This window comes from Pelmatolapia mariae, linkage group LG20, assembly GCF_036321145.2.
Source record: "Pelmatolapia mariae isolate MD_Pm_ZW linkage group LG20, Pm_UMD_F_2, whole genome shotgun sequence".
In the NCBI taxonomy this organism is placed as follows: domain Eukaryota; kingdom Metazoa; phylum Chordata; class Actinopteri; order Cichliformes; family Cichlidae; genus Pelmatolapia; species Pelmatolapia mariae.
In genome coordinates this window covers 36129045-36151423 of record NC_086244.1, presented here as the reverse complement: position 1 = coordinate 36151423, position 22379 = coordinate 36129045, and the positions used below count along the sequence as shown (strand labels likewise).

The following is a 22379-nucleotide window of genomic DNA, read 5'->3' as shown; positions in this document are numbered from 1 at the left end:
GCTTAAATAAAAATAGTTTATTATTGAAGACTTTGCATTGTTGGTCAAGTTGGGGATGTAGTTTGGACATCTGTGGCATAGTTTGGCTCAGATTACAGTCACGGAAGGCCAAGCAGATGCTAGCTACAGTACATAACTGTATCTGTTGGGGTCAGAGTTTGATTGAGAGGCGGCCATGATGTAGAGTCTGACAGAAGAGAGTCCAGCTGTTTATACTGTTTCTTAGACGGACGCTTCCCTCGCAGCAGTCGAAGGCAGTTCAAAAGACCCAGGTCTATCAGCACCTGGGAGGAAAAAACATGGAAGTGGTAGAATAATTCAGGGAATCTGTCGATATACAGTACTGCACAACAGTACTGAGGCACCCCTATCCTTTATATTTTGCTCAGAAAATAGAAAATGACAACAAATTATTACTGCCTCAGGTCTTGGCTGGATTTCTGTTTATGTTCATCTAATATAAGTTACTTTTTAGACTCAGCACTTCTTTTATAAAGAGAAGTTTTTAAAAAACAAAGCAAGTCAGTGTCCAAAGAAAATTTTGAAAGACCTTCAGAGTCTTGAGAACTATTGCTCAAGACCTACTTTGCAAAACAAGCCTGGCTCCTTGAAAGCAAAGTAAGCAAAGTATAAGGAAATGAAGTGTGAAGACTTTTGCACAGTACCGTATCTCACTTAAAGCAATGAAAGCATCATTATTACTATTACCCCATTTAATTTGATCCCTCTGTTCCACTGCAGCCTCCGTTTAACAGTCTACAAGATGTCAAGGTTTGTGATACCGTGTGCCCTCTTGCTTCTTACTGTTCCCTCACTGTTAATTATTTATTTTTTTTAGATGCTTCTCTATTTTATTTAACAAATGTGGCCACAGTTGTTAAATAATGTTCTACCAGTTACATCAATTCGCTAAAGAAAAATCCCATCTTCTTTATTCAGGCCATCAACACCTCTAGTGTGGACTATGTGTGGTTAGTCCAAAATGCTGCTGTGCATTTTTTAACAGAAAGCATGGTCACATCACTCCTTTGGTCAGCACTGCTGCTTTTAAAATGTGCTATAATAAAAAAAAAAAATGAAAGTCTACAGTAGGGCCTTATTCTAGCAAACATGTTCACTTTTGAATATTACGAGCTTTCTATCACAGCCACTGTAAAGATGTCTGATTTCGTTGATTTTGCTGCGTAGTTTAACAGACAGGGAATCTGGGATGCTCCGTACAAATCACTCACCTCCACGACAAAACAAATGAGGAAGTTGAGAGCAGCCAGACTAACGAGCAGCAATTTAAAATTCATGTCAGAGATGTTGTGCAGTTGAAGTAACCAGCTAAAGACAGCCCCAGGATACAACACCAGCCAGGTCATCACACCAAACTGGACGAACAGCAGGATAAGGAAAACCACTGGGAAAAGGAGAGAAAAAAACACCTGTGACTCAACTGTCCTGCACCAGTGATAAGTTTCACTAATAATGTTGAACTTAGTATGACTTTCATGAATAGTTCTAAATTTGGCCAAATGCATCGCCCTCCCAAACTGAAATTATCCTCCTTTGGCATTTGAACATGTCGACTCACTGTTGTGGTAGAGGGGTTTCTTGTGGGGGTAGCTCTTGGTGACTACCACTGACATGATGATGTACTGGAAACCTGATATGTCAAACACACAGGTGTTTTCGAAGTTTGGCAGATTGGCTGTTCCGACCTCAGTCGCATTGAGAGGAATATACCTAAAAATGAAGGAGGAGACAAATAAGAGTTAAAGTGCAGAACACGTGGGATGCTCTTTTTCTAAATCTGCATCTGAACACACAGAAGTCAACGTAAACAGTTTTCTTGAGGGCAGTCTGATGAGAAATAAAAGCTATTTTGCTGACCACTCCTCTGAGGTTGTGATGAAGAGCGCAGCCAGCTGGCCCAGAGCGATCATGCAGGTGTGGATGAAGAGGCTGCCCAGGACGGGCAGGGCCAACAGACTAGCCGCGGGTCTGGAAGGGTGCAGCTCTTCACTAGGGCCTCCTCTCCCCATCACAATGGCCAGCAGAGTCACCAGAAGAATGTCATAATACAGGAACTGCTGGTCTGCTACGCTCGTCTTCACCTGGACACACACCAAGAATGATTATTTAGAGGAGAAAAAAACAAAACAAACCTGTGTGATTTAGGACTTTGTTTTGATTTCATGCAGATCAAGTCAACCGAACTGTGGTTCTGTTTGGCATTTGGTGATAAGAGACTGCACAGGTCACATCTTATGGGCTACCAAAGTGTTCAATATTAAGTGAAAGAACATTTTTCAAATTTTAAAGTTTTATCAATGAAGAGCTCCACATGCACAGTCATTTCCATTTGCTTCTAAGAATAACAGTTAAAACTGCTTTTTTTGAGGAGCTGAACAGAATGCAGTGTGCTTTCGCTCATGCCGTTTTATTAAAATTTTGGGCCACATTTGTTTCTCACTACCTGTAGACCAGGTTGTACTGTTTTGGTTTTTTTTCACCCTTGGCAGCAAGAAGTCCAATCAAGCATTTGCGATAACTTGCAATGAATGTTTCACATCGCTGTGGAGGAACTTTGCTCAACTTCGGAGAACTGCTTTCATTCAGCCAAAGCGGAGGGTTTTCCAGCGTGAGTGACCTGGATGAGTCTTCACTGAGCTCTTGGAGTATTTTTGGTAGGCTTGCCACTGTAGGTCCACCACTGTTCCGAGTTTTCTCCATTTGTGGATCATGTCTCTCTCTGTGGATCACTGGAGTCCCAAACCATCAGATCTTTAACCCTTTCCAGACTGATAGATTTTGATGACTTTGTTTTTAAGCTGCTTTTTGAGATCTTTTTGCCTGTTTCGCTTTGTCAAACAGGTCACGTGATTTCTTCATCCAACAGGTCTGCTAGTAATCAGGCCTGGGTGTGAAACTGAACTCATCGTTCAAAAAAAAAAAAAAAAAAAAAAAATGCAGTTAATCACATTAATTCATTATTAATATAGAGGGTGGGATGAAGAGGGGGCAATAACCATTTCCCACAGGGCCAGGTAGGTCTGGATAGCCGGATAGCTTTTGGCTATCCAGACCTACCAAAATGTAGGTATCATTACACCTACATTTTGTGTTATCTTTGTCTTGCTTATCTGAAACATGTGGGTGTGACCCCCCCAAAAATTGTTTTGTGTAAAACCACAAGTCTGTCAAGTACTGTAGGCTCTTGATTTTAGTGGGTTTCAGCAAGTTTCAATGTTTAAAGACATTTTGCAAAGCCTTAAATCAAGCTGTGTTCTATGAACTACTATTGTAAATAAACAGACCCTGATTAGCTTTGACTGCTTAGCTCAGTTAAACTTATCAGTCCACACTTTGTTGGTGAGACTGTGAATTAACCAGCTAGCTAAGTCAGGCACATAATATTTGGAATCTAAAAATATTCCTGAGAGAAAACACAGGACTCTGGATTGTTTTTGCCAATGCTAGCAAGAGCTAACCAGATCTAACAGGCACTAACGGCAGCTGGCTAAATTTGGTAAAAGTATTAAACTGTTTGCTTTGAGGGCAGGAAGGGAAAGAAGAGGACATGACAGCAGTCATTTATCAAAGTAAACATTGTGCGTCTCTTTAATAATTAATAATTTCATAATTAAATTTCATTATAAAGTGTCTTTGTGGTAAATGTCAGTTTACCTACTAGTTGCCTTTTTTTTTAACCTTGAAAATAAGCCTTTCAAAAGCGTATTTTAAAATGAATGATGCATAACGTTTATTATGAGTTATTTATACACATATTTTCATAAATTTTCAGTTTATTTCAGTCATTTTATCCATAAAATGTATGTTTTGGTTTATTTCTACAATGGAAAAGCTGGCAATAAATTGCAGCTTTATGTTGAAGGTGATCTACCGGGACAAAGCAGAGAAAGATGAGGGAGTTGTGATCTGCTGATACTCACTGTGTAGAGGATGATGACGGAGCAGAACTGAATGAGGCTGTAGAGGGCCATGTATCTAAAGAGACTGAAGGAGGTGACCAGAGAACATCGTCCCTCTCTAAATGGAAAAAGAGGAGGGAAAAAAAGGACAAATTTTTTTCTTTTTGCAGACAAAAATGAGAAGTTTGGTTGGTCTTCAAAAAGACTTCCCCCATCTGCTTTGTGTTTTCTAGGCTTTTAATCTCAGTCTTTACCTGATAAGCAGGGGCACACAGCTGATGTTTTCAGTTTTGGAAGTAAAAGGTGAAGCGACTGAAGCCTCAGCTTCGGAAAGAGAAACCCCGACATCAGCAGCTCTTAGTGCCCCGCAGTCATTGGCCCCGTCTCCACACATCCCCACTCGGTAGCTTCAGAAACAGTAGCAGTATTTCACAGTTAATATTATAAAAATGACTCTCTTTCAGTATATTTCTACTCTGTTTTATTTCCCATTTGTTCTCCTTATGTGTCAACTCCTTTCTAGTTTGTGTACACTGCAGAAACTGCACTCACTTCAGTTTTTGCAGCTCCTTCACTAGCTGGGTTTTCTGGTCAGGGGCCATACGTGCAAATATCGTGGCTCTCATCAAAACCTGCAGTGACAGCAGGTTAAAGTCATTAGCGTGCAAGTGCGGTGCACTGTCAAAGTATTCCTGTTTACACAGTTTCCATTACCTTCGGCAGATACTCAGGGAAGTGGTCACAGAGGACAGCAAAGGACTTGCCATTGATAGCCAAGTGATAGACAAAACCACCCTGATACAAACCCTGAGAGAGGAGGAGAGACATCAGTAACAGTAACTCGAATGAATCCTGCCGGTTGAAAAAAAGTAGGCCATAGCTGGACTTGTTATGCATACAACTGTCATAGAAACAGAAAGCATTCAAGCTGTTAATGTGTTGATATGAGAGAGAGATGAAGATCATACCATTTCATTTGCCTTCAAAGCTGCACATATTTGCTTTCATTAAAAATGAACTATAACCAGGCAACAATATGAGGCCTCGACTTTACTTGAGCACTGAGGTCATTTACTTCCATGTTTGCAGGCCACAGGCACAAACACAGAACCCAGGCGTTACATCAGTGAGCAACACTTCAACGGGAACTCTTTCACAACGTAGCCGTTTCATAATTTCATAGCTGCTAGTGTGAATGTAACAAACATTTTAGCAACAGAGTACAATCCAGAGTGGAGTGTCCCATTTAAGCAAGACCAACCTGAGTGATGACCTCTACTGAACTTTGGCCAGAAAGAGCCGCTTCCTCCTCCAGGCTGAACGTCAGGGTGGGCATGGACTGGGCAGTGTGGGGGGTTGCAGTGACGAATATCACCTTCTCGTCAGATCCCACCATCCCACAGGTTTTTGCTACATTAACTGCTGTTAGAACATTGTCCCCTAGGGTTAAAAAGACACACAAGATGGGACAAAAAAACCTTTAAAAAACCCATCTGTGTCGATTCCTGCAACTTACTATCTTATAACAAGAAATATTATAAGTTGCACAGTCAGTGGTGAATACAAAAATATTCCTCACCAGTGACCATAATGCTGCGAACGTTCGCCTTTCTCAGAATGTTGATAACTTTGGCACTCTCAGGCTTTACCAAGTTCTTCATCATCAGCAAACCCAGGAAGTGCATGTCTTTCTCTACTTCCCCTCTGTGGACAAACAGCTTGATCAGCAAACATATTAAACTATTCTAGATAATTTTTAAAAAATTGATAAGTTTTGGTGCCACAACTAAGCCAGAAATATAGACTATGTTCTTACCGCTCAATGGTGCTTAAGTTAGAGTTCACATCTAATGGCTTGTAGGCGACTGCGAGAACCCTGAGGCCTTCACTGGAGAAGCTGTGCAGTTTGCTGGAGAACTGTGCTGGAACTGGAAATGCAAACATCCCATTTTGGACAAACTTCATAAAATAGGAAAACATACTGCAAAAAAACAAAACGTGAGTGAATGTCACTAAAGCTATAGTTATGATTCGTGTCAATTTTGAACCTGTTTGAGTCTGGCAGAGGCTCGCCACCATCTCTGGAGATCCTTTGATGAAAGCAAGAGCTGAGCGCCCCCCGTGGGTCACTGTCACCACACTCATCCTCTGCAGGGCCGAGGAGAAGGGAAACCTTTGTACAATGGCCATCGCCTCATCCGTGGACTGAGAGCAAAATGAAAGAATAAATGAAGACTTTCGGCAAGTTCTTGATCTTTCCAAATGGCAGACAAAGCAGACTAAAAAAAATTACAATGCTTAAGCTTACGCGTTTTCATTTATCCACCTGCCCTGGCTACATCTGCTTTCCAACTGTCTTTCATTAGAAAAGAGGCACAAACCAAGTACATCTTTCATTATCAGCAGCCGAAACACAGGAGCAACTATTTGAAGAAAAAAAAATAAAATACCGCTGCCCATATAACAACTTTACAGTCAGTAAGCATTTGCTTTAATAAATCCTACTGATCAACCTGTATCAGTGATAACAGGGATACTCACTGCTCCATAAGCTTGTTGATCTGGTGGTCTCATTACTGCCAAAACTTTGTGGCCTCCAAACTCTGCATTTAGCACACTGCCATCTCCATCTGGCTCTTGAAGAGTCTGCAAAATCAGAAAAAACTGAACTCCAATTCCCATTAATGTTTTCAGATTGTGAAACTGAAAGAGCCTCCAAGCATACATTTTCATCAATTATTAAAAAAAAACAATCAAAATTTTTAAATGAGATGCACGCAAGCTCAAGCACTTTGCAATAAGTAACACGGTAACATACCCAACCAGTGGACTCGACCATCTTAAGCTCCAAAGGGTCTCCGAGGAGCTGGCCACGCAGCAGCGCAACAGTGTGACAGCAGGCCAAGCCGGACCTCAGGTGCCCTGAAGGCAAAAGCCTGGGCTCAGGCACCAGCTCTGAAAAACCGGCAGGCCCCACCTCCATCACTCCCCACACATCCAGACCCTCCTCTGTCAATGTTCCTGTCTGACAAAACAGATGTACAAAGCACCGGCAACATGTAAAGTAGCTGTGGTTCATCTCTATGTACACAGCACACTTCTGGTAACACTCTCCCTCCTCACCTTGTCAAAGCAGAAGAGTGAGACCTTGCCACAGATGTTGATGCGCGGTGGACTGATGCAGAAGATGCCATGTTGCTTCAACCTTCGCTGAGCGTAGATTGTGCCAGTAGTGATGGCAGCAGGCAGAGCGGGAGGCACCGCAATGGTCACAATATCCAGACTCCTAATAACCAGTTCTGCCCAGGTCACCTGGATACACATCCAACCACAGGTCAGTGATAGCATTTTACTATGCGAGCAAAACATGCAGTCACTAGAGATGCCACTTACATTTGATCTATAGAGGACCACAAAAATGTAAATGGTTCCAATGAGAGCTGCAGCAGTGAGATGGGAAATATTGGAAAAACTTGTTATTGGGTCAAAAGGCTTCATGTCTTAATGATAACCAGGTTGCTGTTAAAGCTCTTACCAACTGAAGCCAGGATGAGCAGGAACTTGACGGCATCTCGGTAAAAGCGGAAGTCGATTGGCTGAGGATATAAAATGGAGCTGACCAGGTCACCTTTGGCTGTGAAAAACCCTGCGGATAATCCACATACAAACAGAAGTGGTTTCACTTGGTGTATAAACAGTTTAAGTGCCAAAATATATTTAATGTATAATTATTTGCAACTGTAAACCCTTTTATATTTTCTTTATACTCGTGTTTATTAATCACTGCAGGAAAGTCTGATCCGTCTTGCCTCAGTGAAAAATATTTCTGCATGGAGTCAAAGCATCACAGGGTCCCTTCAACTTGCAAAATAAACACTAAAAGAACGAGTCACATCATCGGTTTCTCTGCTCACCGGTGCTTGTAACAACAGCAACAGCCCCACCGCCTCCTGGTCTTCCTCCCTTTGCCTGAATGAGCTGCGTACCGGAGAACAGGGTGTGTCTGCGCTCAGTGTCTGAGCTGTACTTCCTATCACTAGCCTGCAGTGGAGTCTTGAGCACTGGGACACTTTCGCCTGGACACAGATGACAAGAGCAGATTACTGCACACATTCCTCAAAGGTCAGGCTGTAATAAAAATTAGTAACACACCTTTATGACCAAGCGCCACGACCATTAGTTGGTCAAATAATAAAAATGTGTCTGAAGTAAGTTATGTACCCTCTTTTGGACAGACTCATATACTAAACATTCATTGAATAACTAGCACTGACGTGAAGTAGTTTGGAAGTGCACGACGAGCAAATAACATGACCACTGAGGAGCACGGCCAATCGATTTTGTTTTTCCACACATTAACTCCAGATGCGGAGAATCAGGTCAGGACCTGGTTATGATAGTTACATAGGGACATTGTTAGAAACTGTCCTCTCTCACAAAGCAGGAAATTGTCTGCCTCACATTTATTCTCACTACTGGAACGACTCAGTTTGGTTTAGGCCAGGGTGCTACCTGGTTAGAACACACTGAAGGTACGATTGCATGAATTCATCAGACTATTACCTGTTCTAAAACATCAGTATGGGCCACAGAGCTATCATACATTACACAGACTGGCAAATAAAATGTCCAAACATCTGCTCTCACGTGCACCTCTGCAGGATGTCTTAGAAAAGTTCAAAATGGCTGTTTGAAAATGTCTTTAGGTGCTGTTGAGGTCAATTAATTACCTGTGAGCATGCTCTCATTGACAAGACACTCCCCAGCCAGCAGGGCAGCATCGCAGGGCAGCAGCATACCTTCCTGAGGGATGATCAAACAGTCGCCGGGGACCAATTCCACTGAACTCACACACTCCTCCTCTGAGAAAACACACAGTCCAGTACAGATGTCTATGCGAAGACTTCTGGAGTGACTAGTCAGAATCGAAAACCTACTAGAACATGATAATTTCACACTTCCTTTGCAAATGTTTGTCCTCGTGACCAGTCCTGCACTAATGTGCTTAATGTAGTACTTTTCTCTGTTTCTACATGTGTAGCCTTACAGGCAATGTGGAACCAAATTATATTTTCTCACTCTCTCTCTTTTTTTGTTACATTTCTATAGCTGCTGGATATTTTAGCAAACTAGTTAAACAAACAAAAAGCTCAGCTGGTTTATGCCTCAAGGGAACAGCTTAAAGTTTCCCTGGGGAGTTTTTCTGTTTGCACTCAGCGATGCTTAGTAGAACATGTTTGTGTATGAGATAGAATAACAAAGTTACACAACTACAGCCGGTAAAGCACATTGTCAAGGTCCTTGTCCACGTTGGTGCATAAAGAGAGGACCATAAAGGGAGGACAAGCATGTGCCAGTTAAACCGTTTAACAAATTACTTGTACACTACAACTGGTCCAAATGATTGGACTTGACATTCTGTTTTAATAGGGTGCATCTGTCGTTTAAGAGTTAGCAACTGTTACCGACACAAAAAACAGCTACAATGAGTTTCATTAAGTTTGAACACTATTTTTTGATCTCATCAGCAAATCGAAGTGTTTTTAACTGACAAACATGCTCCTCTCAGTGACTGTCATTGCTTTACCAATTAAAACTTTTTAATATTATTTATTGAGCATATCGACTGCTCTTCCATCTTCACATGAATTACATTAGTGGACTCCTGTCAAAGTTATTTTAAGTATCAATCAGTTAAATATTCTACAAATAATTGTGTTTCTGGGAAAAAAAGTAAATTCATATTAGAAAACATCTGCTTAAAAAAACAAACAAACAAACAAACAAAAATACCCCTCACCTCCCGACTTTCTGCGAATGGTGACCGTTGTGACCAGCTGGGCCATGTTGCGAAGCGTGATGCTTTGCTGGTCACAAAAACATAAATACCATTATTCTCTCGTTTCTGTGCTTAAACACAATCAGTTACAATTCCAGTGTGTTTCTGATAACAGGCTCACCTTCCGGGTCTCATAAAGTGAGATACTGATGGAGATGACAGAAATAATAAATATACATATGGCATAAATATAATAGTGATCAACCATCCAGAGGATGATGCTGAACATCTGGAACACATAGAATGGGTTGAGGATCTACAGAAACAAAAAAAAGAGTGAAACAATATATTTAAAAAATATATAACTCGACGCATCATGTGAGCTTTTTAAATAAATTATTACATCAAATATTTAAAAGCCCAATGAAAAAGAAATCGGTATGAAGGTAATCATGTATCCCACCTCCTCAAACAGCAGCTTTGTGTAAGGCTTCACAGGCACATCAATAAGATTTGTTCCATATATGGTTCTCCTGAAAGAAATCGTGCATTTGATTATTCAGCATGGTCCTCTGAGATTAGGGAATGTGTTTGTGCCCATGTGTTTCCTACCTAAAGCTCTGCTCCAGGGGACTCAGTCCCTTTTGGAAGCCATGCAGGTTATTGCAGGTCCAGTCCTCATTGAGGACACTATAAAAACAAATAAATAAATAAATCCACTTTCTTTTGGGGGTATGTTCTTCTTTTTATTTAAGACACACAAACTCATGAGTCTAGTTTAGTTGAATCCCACTGCATACCTAACACGACAGAACGCGCCTTTCCTATCCACCCAGACGTAACGCAGTCCTTCAAACAGGTAGTACCGCAGCAGTGTTTTCTGTAACACAATAAAGCTGTCAGATCTTGGAGAAGTACCGTTCAGGACAAAAGGTTCTGCTGAAACATTTGCTTTACCTCCTCTTTGTACAGCTGAACTGTATCTCTGGATTCAGTATCCTCCGACTGTCCAAGCAACTCCAAACTGGAAAGAAACAACCAAGTTAGATTAGTTTTGTTTAACAGTTCTCTAGATACATGTACACAGTTGAAAGGCTTAAGGTGTCATGTAAATATATAGACAAGTAGTTCACCTTCCCTCCTCCATCTCCTCTGTAAGGACCTCCACCACATGCTGCTGGCCAAAACTGTCCTGAAGGAAAAGGTTACACAAATTCACCAGTTAGAGTTGGAAACTGGACACTTTCAAGACAGAGGACCACAAGACAGGAAGTATCTAACAGAAAACTGCCATTCAATCTGGGTGATGAGAACATCACAAAATAAAGTAAAGTAATAACTCTTCAGGTTAGTGTAAGCAGGAGTATTTCACTAAAAAGTTCCAGTACTTCAGTGATTCACCCACCTGCTGTTCAAACCTTATGTTTACATTTGGAAGCCAATCTGAAGACAGTTGGCGTAAAAGGAGGCTGGTCTTAATGAGAGAGGAGCTAAAAAAGCTCGTTTCAAACTGTGAATGCAGGACACCAGGAATACAAAGCTGGAGGTGACACCCTATTTAAAACTTTGGAATGGAACTATCATTGCATATATTAGCGAGCATATATTTTTAAAAAGTTACGTAAAGTTACGCTAGTATGCCAGATGCCCTTCCTGACGCAACCCCAAAGGGATTTTTGTTTCCTCCTGGAATCTTTTGTTGGAGAATGTGTAAACAACTATACATAATACATATACTAATACTCTATGACCACGCCAGTTTTCGCAATAAGAAGCCTAGATTAAGTCCTGCAAGGACAATGTGGAACAAAGTGATAGGCAGTGATAATAATGCCAGCCATCAGGTTGAGTTTACTTCAGCATAGGAACTGTTTGATTATCTCACTCTGAGAAGCACAATATCCGCCAAAGCCAGAGGGCAGGACTTGCAGCGGGCAAAGACACCAAACCGTGGGCGCCAGTGAAACACAAGCAGGAGGAGCCCCAAGGACAGCAGGGCAGCCAGTCGACACAACCACACCCGCCAGCGCACCCACTTATACCCCTGAACATCCTGGTGGGAGAGAGAGCCAAACAGGATTTCAGGTTCAAAATCAGACTCATTTTCACATCCACACAGCGGTTCATTTCCATAAATCTAGTCAACTTATCATTGCTGGCATTACATGTTAAACAGCCACTGTAGGAAGCCAGATTGTGTCAGGTTTTGTCTTTGGAAGTGATACTAAAAACCACAAATGAGAGCTGTTATTTATAACAAGGCCACAGAGACCAATGCAAGTTCTGCATCTACAGGTGACAGGTGCTGGGCACAACATCAAGTCACCAGTTTCTGCACTTTCACTTATACAGCATTTGGTTTTCCCAGTTTAACCTTTTCTTTACTATACCTATCTAACTCACAGCTATATAACAAACAACACACGCCACAACAGGAATCAGAAACACTGAGTAGGTTCTTACCATGTGTGTGTCAGGACTCAGCAGGGGGTCTCGTGGACTGGGTGAGGGGAGTCCGCTCTGCGGCTCCACCACACTACCTACAGAACAGGATGTACAGGGCGAATAGTGCCTCTGTTAAAACATTAACATGAACCGAGCAGCATAACACACACACGCGCACACATACACACACACACCTTCAAAGTCAATATTAACAAAACGCAGTGCAAAGCTTGTGTCCAGTCCATGCCGCAAACTTGAAGAAGACTTTCTTTAATGTGAGACATCCTGAGCAGGAATTCAGATACAAATATTAAAAAATGTTTTGCCTCTGCAATGTGGTCTAAACTGAACAGGGAGAGCTCTCCAGTCCAGGACAGTGCGGGTAAAAACATGTCAGTGATTAAGTTGTTCATCTGTGTACTTCTAAATAAACAAGATCACAATGTAAAAGATTTTTAGGAGATTCAAGAGTCACCATAAACTCTGATGAAGTCAATCCACGCATCTCATTAAGCTGGAAACACTTTGATGTTTTACGAAAACATTAACTTTACAGCGCGAGAGAGGTGAAAAGCTCGCTATAAACTCATACCGATAACAGCGAAAAACAAAACAAAAGCACAATAAACGAAGCTATTTTCAGAACAGACTTCCGCTTCTAAACAGCTGGCTCGCATCGAAACGAAACCACATTCCTTTATTTTGAAAACACACTTAAGGAATAAACTGACTTTACCGTCAAAGCGCGATTAAAATTAAGCCTTTTCCCGAAAGTTACAGATCAGACCACCTTGCAGTGGTGCTTCGGCTCCTTGTAGCCTGCGTATACTGATCCGGGCTCTTCATACCTACGAGTCTAACCGGCTTCTGAAACAAACCCGTCACACGAAACGTCACCCGGATAACTGCAGACAGGACATTGATTTGTATTTATTTTAATCTATTTGTATCATGTCTGAGACTACGCGTGCGGACAAACGGACAGGACAGTTACATTAAAAAAATGTACTGGGGAAAGGGGAATATTATCTTATTATTATAAAGGTAGCTAACAGCCAGAGTGCAGCCCGCCCACCGCCCCGGGTGAGGTAACCATGGGAACGGCACAGTAATTAAGCCGCACCTGGGCACAGAAAGGGCTCCGGACAATATGAGGGGCATTCAATACCTCACAGCTGTTTTCTAGCACAGACATTAGACTCCGCTGCTTTCCCTCGTTTGAAAACTAAAAGAATGAGTTAATCTGGTTCATACCCACGCGCGCACACACACACAGACACACACACACAGCAACAGTTAGAGACAACAACACAATTAAGTTTCTGTGCTTGTTTGCGCCACCAGCTATCTTAAAATACACTGGATGTTGCTGCAACACTGTGGACAGTTCCAGCTGAGAAACAGTGATTGCTCTCTGCCTTTCTTATCGTGAGCTTTGCTAAGATAAAAGACAAAGTGGAGATAGCAGAGGGCTAATCTGCGCCTTTCCCAGATCACCTACCCCCATCTAGTTTATGTCCCAGTACACCTTAACTACATTTAACTACATTTCCACAGATAATAACAAAAGAGAGAAACTCTACGGAGGTAAAAATCTACATTTTTAAGGGGAAAAAAGCCTTTTACAGCCAAATTTTTTAACTGGTTGAGATCAAACTTCTGTCTTTCTATTAAAATTATAATTAAACTGAAGACAGTGCTTTGTCAAAATAATTTTCAACATGACTCCTGACTACCAGGGTTTGCTTCTAGAAAGACTTAGATTTGCCTAACTCATTTCACTTCAAGACCAAGTGTGATCTTGTTGGAAAAACAAGAAACACACACATGCGCACACACTTATCAAGTTATCATTAAGACAATGCATTGTGCATGATAAGTGATTGTATTGGGTGTTACCATAACTGCTGCATGTTCATAATAAGAATATGATGTACTGTCACTTTGTCTACATATAAACACACACACGCACGTACACACGCTACCCTGACCACAAGAAACAACCGAGTCATCTGTTCTGCCATGCCTGTACTGCAGTCATGTGGAGGATTATCCAAGTTGGGCAATTTGACCAAATCACATGCTCACTTTGGTCGAACTAGGCCATACTCAACCAAAAGAAGCCTGTAAAGTATCAGCTATTCATTCACCACAGTGGGCCTTGATTTTGAAGTCATTTACCACGGTTTTCTGTGTACCCAACTATTTGGAATGGCTCATTTAACACATGTTGCTACTCACCAGCTTCTACCAATTTTCTTTGTAAAAACCAGTGCTTGATTTCATCCGGTTAAGAGTCACCAACTCATTCAAATATGTCACCCATGTAAGGTGTCATCTCTTTACAAAATGTAGAGCACATTGTGCACAAACTTAAGAAAGCCCAGACTTTCAGTTTCACGATAAAACAGAACTTACACAGAGTAAAATTTCTGCAGTGTCTCAAAAAGGAAATGCCCTGTGTGCAAAAAAAAAAAAAAGACTAGACAGACACAAGACAGTCATCTGAGCTGAGGATGCAAAAACAAATCCTTCAAATTAAATAACCAATACTGGGCTTTTCTGCCGGGACCAAGAGCCCGTACACCCAAAGGATAAGCTTGCCATCCTGATATGGCCAGTAAATTCCTTTGTTACATCTTAGCAACTTAGAAACAGTTTTAGCAACAACAGCAGTGAAATTTACTGACTCGGAGCCCAAACAATACTTTATGAAACTGCAAAAGGGCACACAAACTTATTAACACACAGCACAAGTGCTAGAATTTGTAGCTGCAGCAGATACAACAGCAATACCATAAGTAACACTAAATTGAGGAAACAGTAGTTTCTGTAATGCTTTTGTAAGTAGCAAAAGTAGGGCAATGCTGAAGTCTTTAGATTGCCAAGTCCTAAAGGGATAAGCATTAATTCATCTCCAGGGTATTATGTTATTGGCTGAAATTTCACAAGAACTTGACCGAAAAATCAGTGGCAACAGGTCTTATAGAGTGACTGTCGTCAGTAAGTATGGAGGAGGTGAGAAGAGAGGTAAACAATGAGTGTCTACAGGGTGGGGCTTCTGTTATGGTTGGGTCTGCATTTCATCTAGTGGTGTTGGGATCTTGTCAAAATTGATGGAATTATGAATGGAGCAAAGTACCATCAGATTTTGACCCGCCATACAATGCATAGAATTGAAAATATGCATTATGGCAATGGCCAGTGCAGTAAAAGCACACAGTTATAGAAAAACACAGAGTAGAACACTATCAGTCATGAATTGGACTGTCCCCAGAGCCAGACCTGAACACTATCGAAGCAATGTAGGATCATCTAAACAGAAAACAGAACAAAAAGCAGCCAACATCCAAAGAAGAGCTTTGAATGTCCTTCAAGAAGCCTGGAGAACTATTCTTGAAGACTACTTAAAGACATTTTTATGAAAGATGCCTAACAGAGTTCAGACTGTGCTGAAGAATAAAGGTTACTTCCTAGCTTGCTAGAACTGTAAAAACTAGGTTGCTGCCTTATATACTGTATTTTCATTTACGTTTGCACATTTTTCGATAAATCGCTGCACCTTTTTCCCATTTTCCTACAAAAATATAAAGAAATGAAAGGTTTATGGCTTCACATTACAGTAGAATTTCCAGTAATTCTGGATGTTTATCTTTATTAGCAGCCCTTTGTCCTTTTTTGACACTATACTGACGTAGTACACAGTCGATCAAATGAAAAAATAAGAAAGTGGGACCTTAGTAGGCAAGCTGACAGAAGATGACTGTTAGTTTTTGCCATCAGCGCCCAACATTTATCAGTATCTAGCCGGCGAGATAACGGAGTTGTGGCTAACAGTTAGCAAACACAGTGTGTATGTATGCAGGAAACGTTCCCTTTAACGCATCCGCACTTACTGCGCCTGTTCATCCCGTCGTCAGATCCCGCATACCTCTCATACCATCATAATGTTAATGACAAACAGTTTCCTCATCCCGGTCATAAAAGCTTTCAAACCATGCAGCGACCCAAACTACAATGACACATGTCTACGGATAGCCTCCTCGTCCAAAATTGTGACGACGCAGAAATAGCATTACGTTAAAGAGCGTGAAGTGGTGAGGTTTACTGCTGGTTTGGTAAGGACCACAAATATCTGCTCATTTCTTTCACGTAGCTCGTTTTCCCAAATAAAGCCGTCATGATATGCGTGAACAGTTGTTGTTTTAGGTGCAGTTCATGTGGATCACGCATATCATGACAAAAACAATATGTCATAATTACATGTCTCTAGAAAAAAAATGACATCCAACAAATTAACTTTGGCCTTACACAAAAGAAAGGTTTAAATTTTTATTAAATGGCCGAAAATAACAAATAAAATGCTGTGACCTAATATTGGAAAACCCGGTTCCTTAAATATAAATACCAAACAATCGTATTCAGCCATCGCCAAGAGTAGAGGTGGGCGGATCAATCCAAATAGCGATACCGACGCTCTTATTGGTATCGATACCAGCGCGAAAGGATCAACAATTTGTTTCTACCCAAGTTCACCACGCAGCCCGCTGAATTGTGTTAAATAAATTATTTACTCGGCAATGAAATATTATACCTGAAACATGATCTATTAAAAATGTCTGAATCTTTTTGCGTTGACTTTCACCTCTATTTTATTTATAACCTACAACACATTTAAACAAGAGAAGCTGGCCTAGCTGGTCTTCAAAAAAAAGTTTCAAAATACATGCAAGACTGAAAGGTGTGAATTACTGTATTAACTAACTATTGTGTGAGGTAAAAAAAAAAAAAAAAGTGTTTTAGTGGTCATTAAAATGTGTTCAAAATCTGCAAACTCATGACACACTGCTCTCTCTGGCATAAGCTGCCTTTAAATATTAAAAGTATTTGTACTGGTATCGACAATATTGGCCCTGTATTTACTTAGTGTTGGATCAATACCAAAATGTGCAGTATGGCAGAGCACTACCACAAAGGCTGGTATGGAGACAGCTGGTGGGCGAGCCTGACTCAAGAGTTGGCAGTTTGTCTTGTAATCGGAAGGTTGCTGGTTCGAGCCCCGGCTCGGACAGTCTCGGTCGTTGTGTCCTTGGGCAAGACACTTCACCTGTTGCCTACTGGTGGTGGTCAGAGGGCCCGGTGGTGCTAGTGTCCGGCAGCCTCTCCTCTGTCAGTGCGCCCCAGGGCAGCTGTGGCTACAATGTAGCTTGCCATTACCAGTGTGTGAATGGGTGGATGATTGAATGTAGTGCAAAGTACTTTGGGGTCCTTAGGGACTAAGTAAAGCGCTATACAAATACAGGCCATTTACAGTGTGTAAATGGCTTTAGCATAATATGCATGTAATATTACCTGGTTACATTTTACCGCTACTCATTCTGCTAAGAATATTTACGGTCCAAAAAAAAATGTTCTTGTTTACACAGCTTACTACAGACCAATAACACATGCAGCCCTGTAGTTGTTGGGCAGTTTGTTGGTGTAGGACATCAAAATATAGAATTCGGGTAATGCTTGTTGTCGTTATGACAACAGGTGCAGATTTTTCACCATAGGTTATTTCTTCCTCTTTGCCATAAGCAGAAAATTATGTCACTGTGAGAAAACATCTGATATGTTTTCATCTCATTATCCTTCAATATTGGAATGCAAGTTGCGAAGGTGATCAGCATACGAACATAGCCTCCATATCAAGCTTTACTTGAGTTTAATGATTATGCATATAAATATTAACAATCTGATACAATTTCAAGCAAATGTAGTACAGCATGCAAAAAGCAGAACTGTAGTCCAACATGTTGCAACACTTGTACGGCATTTCTAGCGTCCTTTTCTCAGAATTTCCATCTTCCTGTTCACTTAAACACACTTGGACTCATTCAAACACATAGGACACTCATCAAGAGCACAACATTTACAGTTGTAAGCAAGGTTTACAGCTGGCCTCCTAAGTTTGAGGTATCCTCAGTGGATCTTGAACCAGTTTCATATTCACACGCTCATGAAGCTGCTGCTTTCTTCTCTTTGTAAGTCGCCATCATTTTCTTGATCTCCGCGATGGCCTTTCCCGGGTTGAGTCCCTGTAGAGAAGTGAGTCAGACAGAGTGAGAAACTGAAAGTCTTAACTGTGAGGAAGTGTGTGTTTGGTCACATCGGAGCACCTTGGGACAAGTCTTAGTGCAGTTCATGATAGTGTGGCAGCGGTACAGCGAGAAGGGGTCCTGAAGTTTAGACAGGCGCTCCTCTGTGAATTCATCACGGGAGTCAATCATCCACCGGTATGCCTGTGGGATAAAGACACCAAATTCAGTATCAATGGCATCTCCACCAGCAGTGAAAAAAAGGGCTATCTCCCTAACACTATAATAATAATATAATATATTACCCACCTGCATGAGGACAGCAGGTCCCAGATATTTGTCTCCATTCCACCAGTAGCTGGGACAGCTGGTGCTGCAGCAGGCACAGAGGATGCACTCGTACAGGCCATCCTGTTATGTTAGACAGTCAAATACCAGCTTATTCTGCCTGTTTGCTCAAAGTAGCAACAGCTCCTAAAACTCTGCTACCAAATTAATTATTTATTTTAATGGTTAAACCAGAGGTGTTAAGCATGAGGCCTGGGGGCCAGAATCGGCCCAGTGTAAAGAAAGACAGAAATTTGGACTTTTAACTACATTTTCTCAGGTTGTACAGCTTCTCCTAATGATAAAAACTTCCCCCATGGCATCTCACAATACAGCAAAGTAATTACATTATAGATTTCTGTAATTTTACACATTTACTTCTTACAATTTAAGCCGAAAGAGTCAGGCTGACAGATTTCTTTAATTTTACTACAGCAGCATTTCTTTATCATGTAGAAAAACCTAGGCACACTGTTGAAATGAAGCTTCTTCATCTTATAATAAGATATCCCATTGATTAAATCTGCAGTTAAACTTCTGCAGACTGACAGAAAGTGGAGTTTCACTGGTCTGGCCTACATAATATAAAAGTTGGCTGTATGTGGTCAGCAATGTAAAATAAGTTTGACATCTCTGGGTTACGCGATCAGTTCTCAGCGTGTTATACAGTACTGACACATGGCTTCAATGTTGCTTGTGTTAACCATGTAAATCACGTAGAGATTAAAAGAATAAGTTTTTTTTATTTTTCTACCAGCTTCTGTCTGTCCTCCACTGACTGGAAATACTGCTCCTTCCCCTCCTGAGATTCATCTTTCTTTTTCAGGTAGGGCTCGATGGATTTGTACTGTGCGTAGAAGTTGCTCATATCCTGGTGGTAATAAGGAGAGACACATGATGAATGTAATAAACTGTAATATACTTTCTTCCACGTCGCTTGTTTTTAAACTTAGATGGGTTCTCTCGACTCGCAGTACTTACAGGCACCAGATCTTTGACGACATACATGTGTGGAAGCGGGTAGATTTTGGTGGGTTTGCTAGTGTTGGCGTCGATCTTGTTGAGGCACGCCAGCGTGTTTCCTCCATTTATATTCATGGCACATGAGCCGCAGATACCTGAAGATATTTGAGATATTCACAGACAGTCAGTCTGAAACCAAATCATTGATTTCTTTCATTCAGAAATTGTTCACATTATTATGTGCAAACAGAATCCAAATGGCCTCTCTTACCCTCACGGCAGGAACGTCTGAATGTGAGCGTGGGGTCTATTTCATTCTTGATCTTAATGAGGGCATCCAGAACCATCGGCCCGCAGCTGTAATAATGAGGACACGTCAGTTTATTAGACAATGATTAGACAATGGCATAAAACATGCAGTAAAAAGTAAACATACTGCTCAGCAGCCTTCTGTTCAATGGCCAGATCGTGACTTACGTGTTGAGATCGATATCATACGTCTGCATTCGTGGTTTGTCTCCGGGTTTGTCGGGGTCCCAGCGGTAAACCTGGAACTTTTTGATCCTGGGTTCAGGAGCCGGAGCAGCTGCAGTCTGAGCATGACGCACCATCTGTACCACAGATAGTAAACAAACAATCCCAAATGAACTGAACTGAACATTCCCAAGGTATCTGAATAAGAACAGTACAACAGCACAGTCCGATTAAAAACATTAGATATGTACAAAGGGATGCCTCATTCCTGTTGGTGGTGTCATGTAAAACTAATCTGGGAATATCCTGGAATACAAGAGTCTAGTACCAGTGCTAATGCATTCCCTCATATGAACAACAGCAACAAGGGCATTTAATTTACAGTTATAATGACAGACAGTACACTTAGATGCCCTCAGATCAGTCTTTGTCGCGTTGAGTATTTACACAACACAGTTACTTACTGTACGCTCCTTTTGTGTAAGATAGTATGGAGTCTCCCCCTAGTGGAGGCCTGAAAGAACTGAACTGAAAGCGTTACATCACCTTGCGGACTTTGGTTATCTAACTGACTCTTCCAGGACAATAAAAGATTAATTTAATGCATTAATAACTGATATATTTATTAGAAGGTATGAAGTGTATAACTTATGTGCACTACCACTCAACAAAGAGGTCTTTACGAGGAGAAAAAGTTGTCCGACAGTTTTCGCTTGACAGCTGACTCTGTCAAGTACTGTCAGATTTACACATAGGCATAAACACTTTGTGATAATATCCTGTAGCCTAGCACAAAGTAAACAGTGCACGAACCAACAAAAACAGCCATTAATAGTTACGTCAATGAAGCCTTCAAATACCGAATTAGATGTTTTTTGTTGGTTTTTTTTACTTACCACCATCACACTAGAATTCCTAAAAGCCAAAACATTTCTACTGAGACACGCCACCGACATGTTTCTGCCTGGATATTTCTGACAGCCACAATAGTATCGGTCACTTTATGTGAACTGCTGCTGCTGTCTGCGCTCCTGATGTAAGCCGAGACCACGCCCTCTACGTGCTTGACGCAGGGAACGTCTTTGTTGTTGCCTTCACGTCCCCTCTCCAAATTCTTTAAAGTCGTCAAGCATATTAGTCTGCTCTGACTAAAGCTCGTGCAGAATTACGTGAAGCATGAAACGAGAACATTTTAACATTTTAACGATCATGTATGAAACTCTGCTTAATCACTTAGCGGGCCGTAGGGGTAGGTTTAATCCATTACTCATCCATATTTTTCCGACAGCACCTGAAAGCAGCATACGTATGAGTCTCTTTCACAACTCTCATTGCTGGGTCAGTTACATACTTTAAAATGCAAGGTTGTTGTTTGGAGTAATTTATCTTAGGTTATGATTGTAATCAATTCTCTTTGTCCCAAAACCCTAATCATTGCTATTTGAGGAAATGAATACTATTTATCTATCTATAAAGACACCATATTTTAAGATATTTTCAAAATGTAAGTTAATCCAAAATGTTTTACGTTCTTTTATATGGTTTATTTTCCTAATACAGAGCAGAGTCACCAGAACGTCACTCCAACATGCTGGTTGCAGTTTCATGAAGCATCTCAAGGAACACCCTGCCTGTCCGCAGTCTGACAGGGGTCAAGATGACAGCATCTTCTTTTCAAACCCCTAATTCTGAAATGGCTGGGATGCTGTGTAAAATGTAAATAAAAACAGAGTGCAATGATTCATAAATCTCATAAACCCATATTTTATTTACAGTAAAACTGAGAAAACGGAGAAGATGTACAATTTTAGCTCATCCTAAATTTGATAGCAGCAACAGATTTAAAGTTAGGACAGGAGGGCCATGTTTACCACTGTGAATCATCTCCTTTCCTTATAGTTTGTAAATATTTGGGAATGGGGGAGACCAGGTGAACTGCTGGAATTCTAGGAGAGGAGTGTAGTCTCATTCTTGTCTGATGTAGGATTTAACCAGGCCAGTTTAGCACCCAGACTCTTATACTATGAACACATGCACTGTGTGGTTTGGCTTGTTGAAATATGCAAGGCCTTCCCTGTGGATGGGAGTAAATTTTGGCCTAAAGCCTTTCAGCACTGATGGCACCTTTCCAGATGTGTCCATGAGAATAGAACAGTTTTCCACTTTACCTTAAACCATATTAAATGAGTCTTAATTCAGAGAACACAGCAGCATTTCTATATCATTTTCACATATGGCTTCTTCTTTGCATGATTGCAGCTTTAACCTGCACTTGTTGATGAAGTGAACTGTATCTATGCAGGGATTTGCATGAAATAGTCACGACTGTGTTTAATGCAGTGCTGCCTGAAGACGTTCAAAGATCACAGTTATCTAATATTGATTTTCACA

The 22379-nt window shown here is 41.0% G+C and overlaps 2 protein-coding genes across 3 annotated transcripts; both read right to left on the bottom strand.

Annotated features, from left to right (window-relative positions):
* Positions 1 to 11: 11 nt before the first annotated feature.
* On the bottom strand, positions 12 to 16174 carry atp13a2 (ATPase cation transporting 13A2). Of its 2 annotated transcripts, none has more exons than XM_063463807.1 (29): positions 16041 to 16174; positions 12163 to 12239; positions 11585 to 11752; positions 10833 to 10891; positions 10657 to 10723; positions 10500 to 10579; positions 10312 to 10389; positions 10163 to 10232; positions 9881 to 10015; positions 9721 to 9787; positions 8651 to 8782; positions 7835 to 7996; positions 7456 to 7566; positions 7314 to 7360; positions 7044 to 7232; positions 6739 to 6945; positions 6462 to 6566; positions 5969 to 6125; positions 5737 to 5848; positions 5500 to 5624; positions 5182 to 5360; positions 4635 to 4727; positions 4473 to 4552; positions 4175 to 4327; positions 3942 to 4038; positions 1879 to 2102; positions 1580 to 1731; positions 1233 to 1405; positions 12 to 284 (listed from the first exon to the last, which is right to left on the bottom strand). In XM_063463807.1, exons 1-29 carry the CDS (start codon positions 16051 to 16053, stop codon positions 120 to 122), a joined length of 3477 nt encoding a protein of 1158 aa, XP_063319877.1. In that variant the 5' UTR covers positions 16054 to 16174; the 3' UTR covers positions 12 to 119. The 2 variants fall into 2 exon arrangements, with proteins under 2 accessions (XP_063319877.1, XP_063319878.1); XM_063463808.1 differs by lacking the exon at positions 16041 to 16174 and adding an exon at positions 12881 to 13041.
* Positions 16175 to 17836: 1662 nt separating this feature from the next.
* Positions 17837 to 21028, bottom strand: LOC134618554 (succinate dehydrogenase [ubiquinone] iron-sulfur subunit, mitochondrial-like). The gene is made up of 8 exons (XM_063464003.1): positions 20885 to 21028; positions 19992 to 20125; positions 19786 to 19871; positions 19533 to 19669; positions 19306 to 19422; positions 18534 to 18635; positions 18306 to 18428; positions 17837 to 18224 (listed from the first exon to the last, which is right to left on the bottom strand). The coding sequence occupies exons 1-8, from the start codon at positions 20942 to 20944 to the stop codon at positions 18144 to 18146; spliced, it is 840 nt and encodes a 279-aa protein (XP_063320073.1). The 5' UTR covers positions 20945 to 21028; the 3' UTR covers positions 17837 to 18143.
* Positions 21029 to 22379: the final 1351 nt, after the last annotated feature.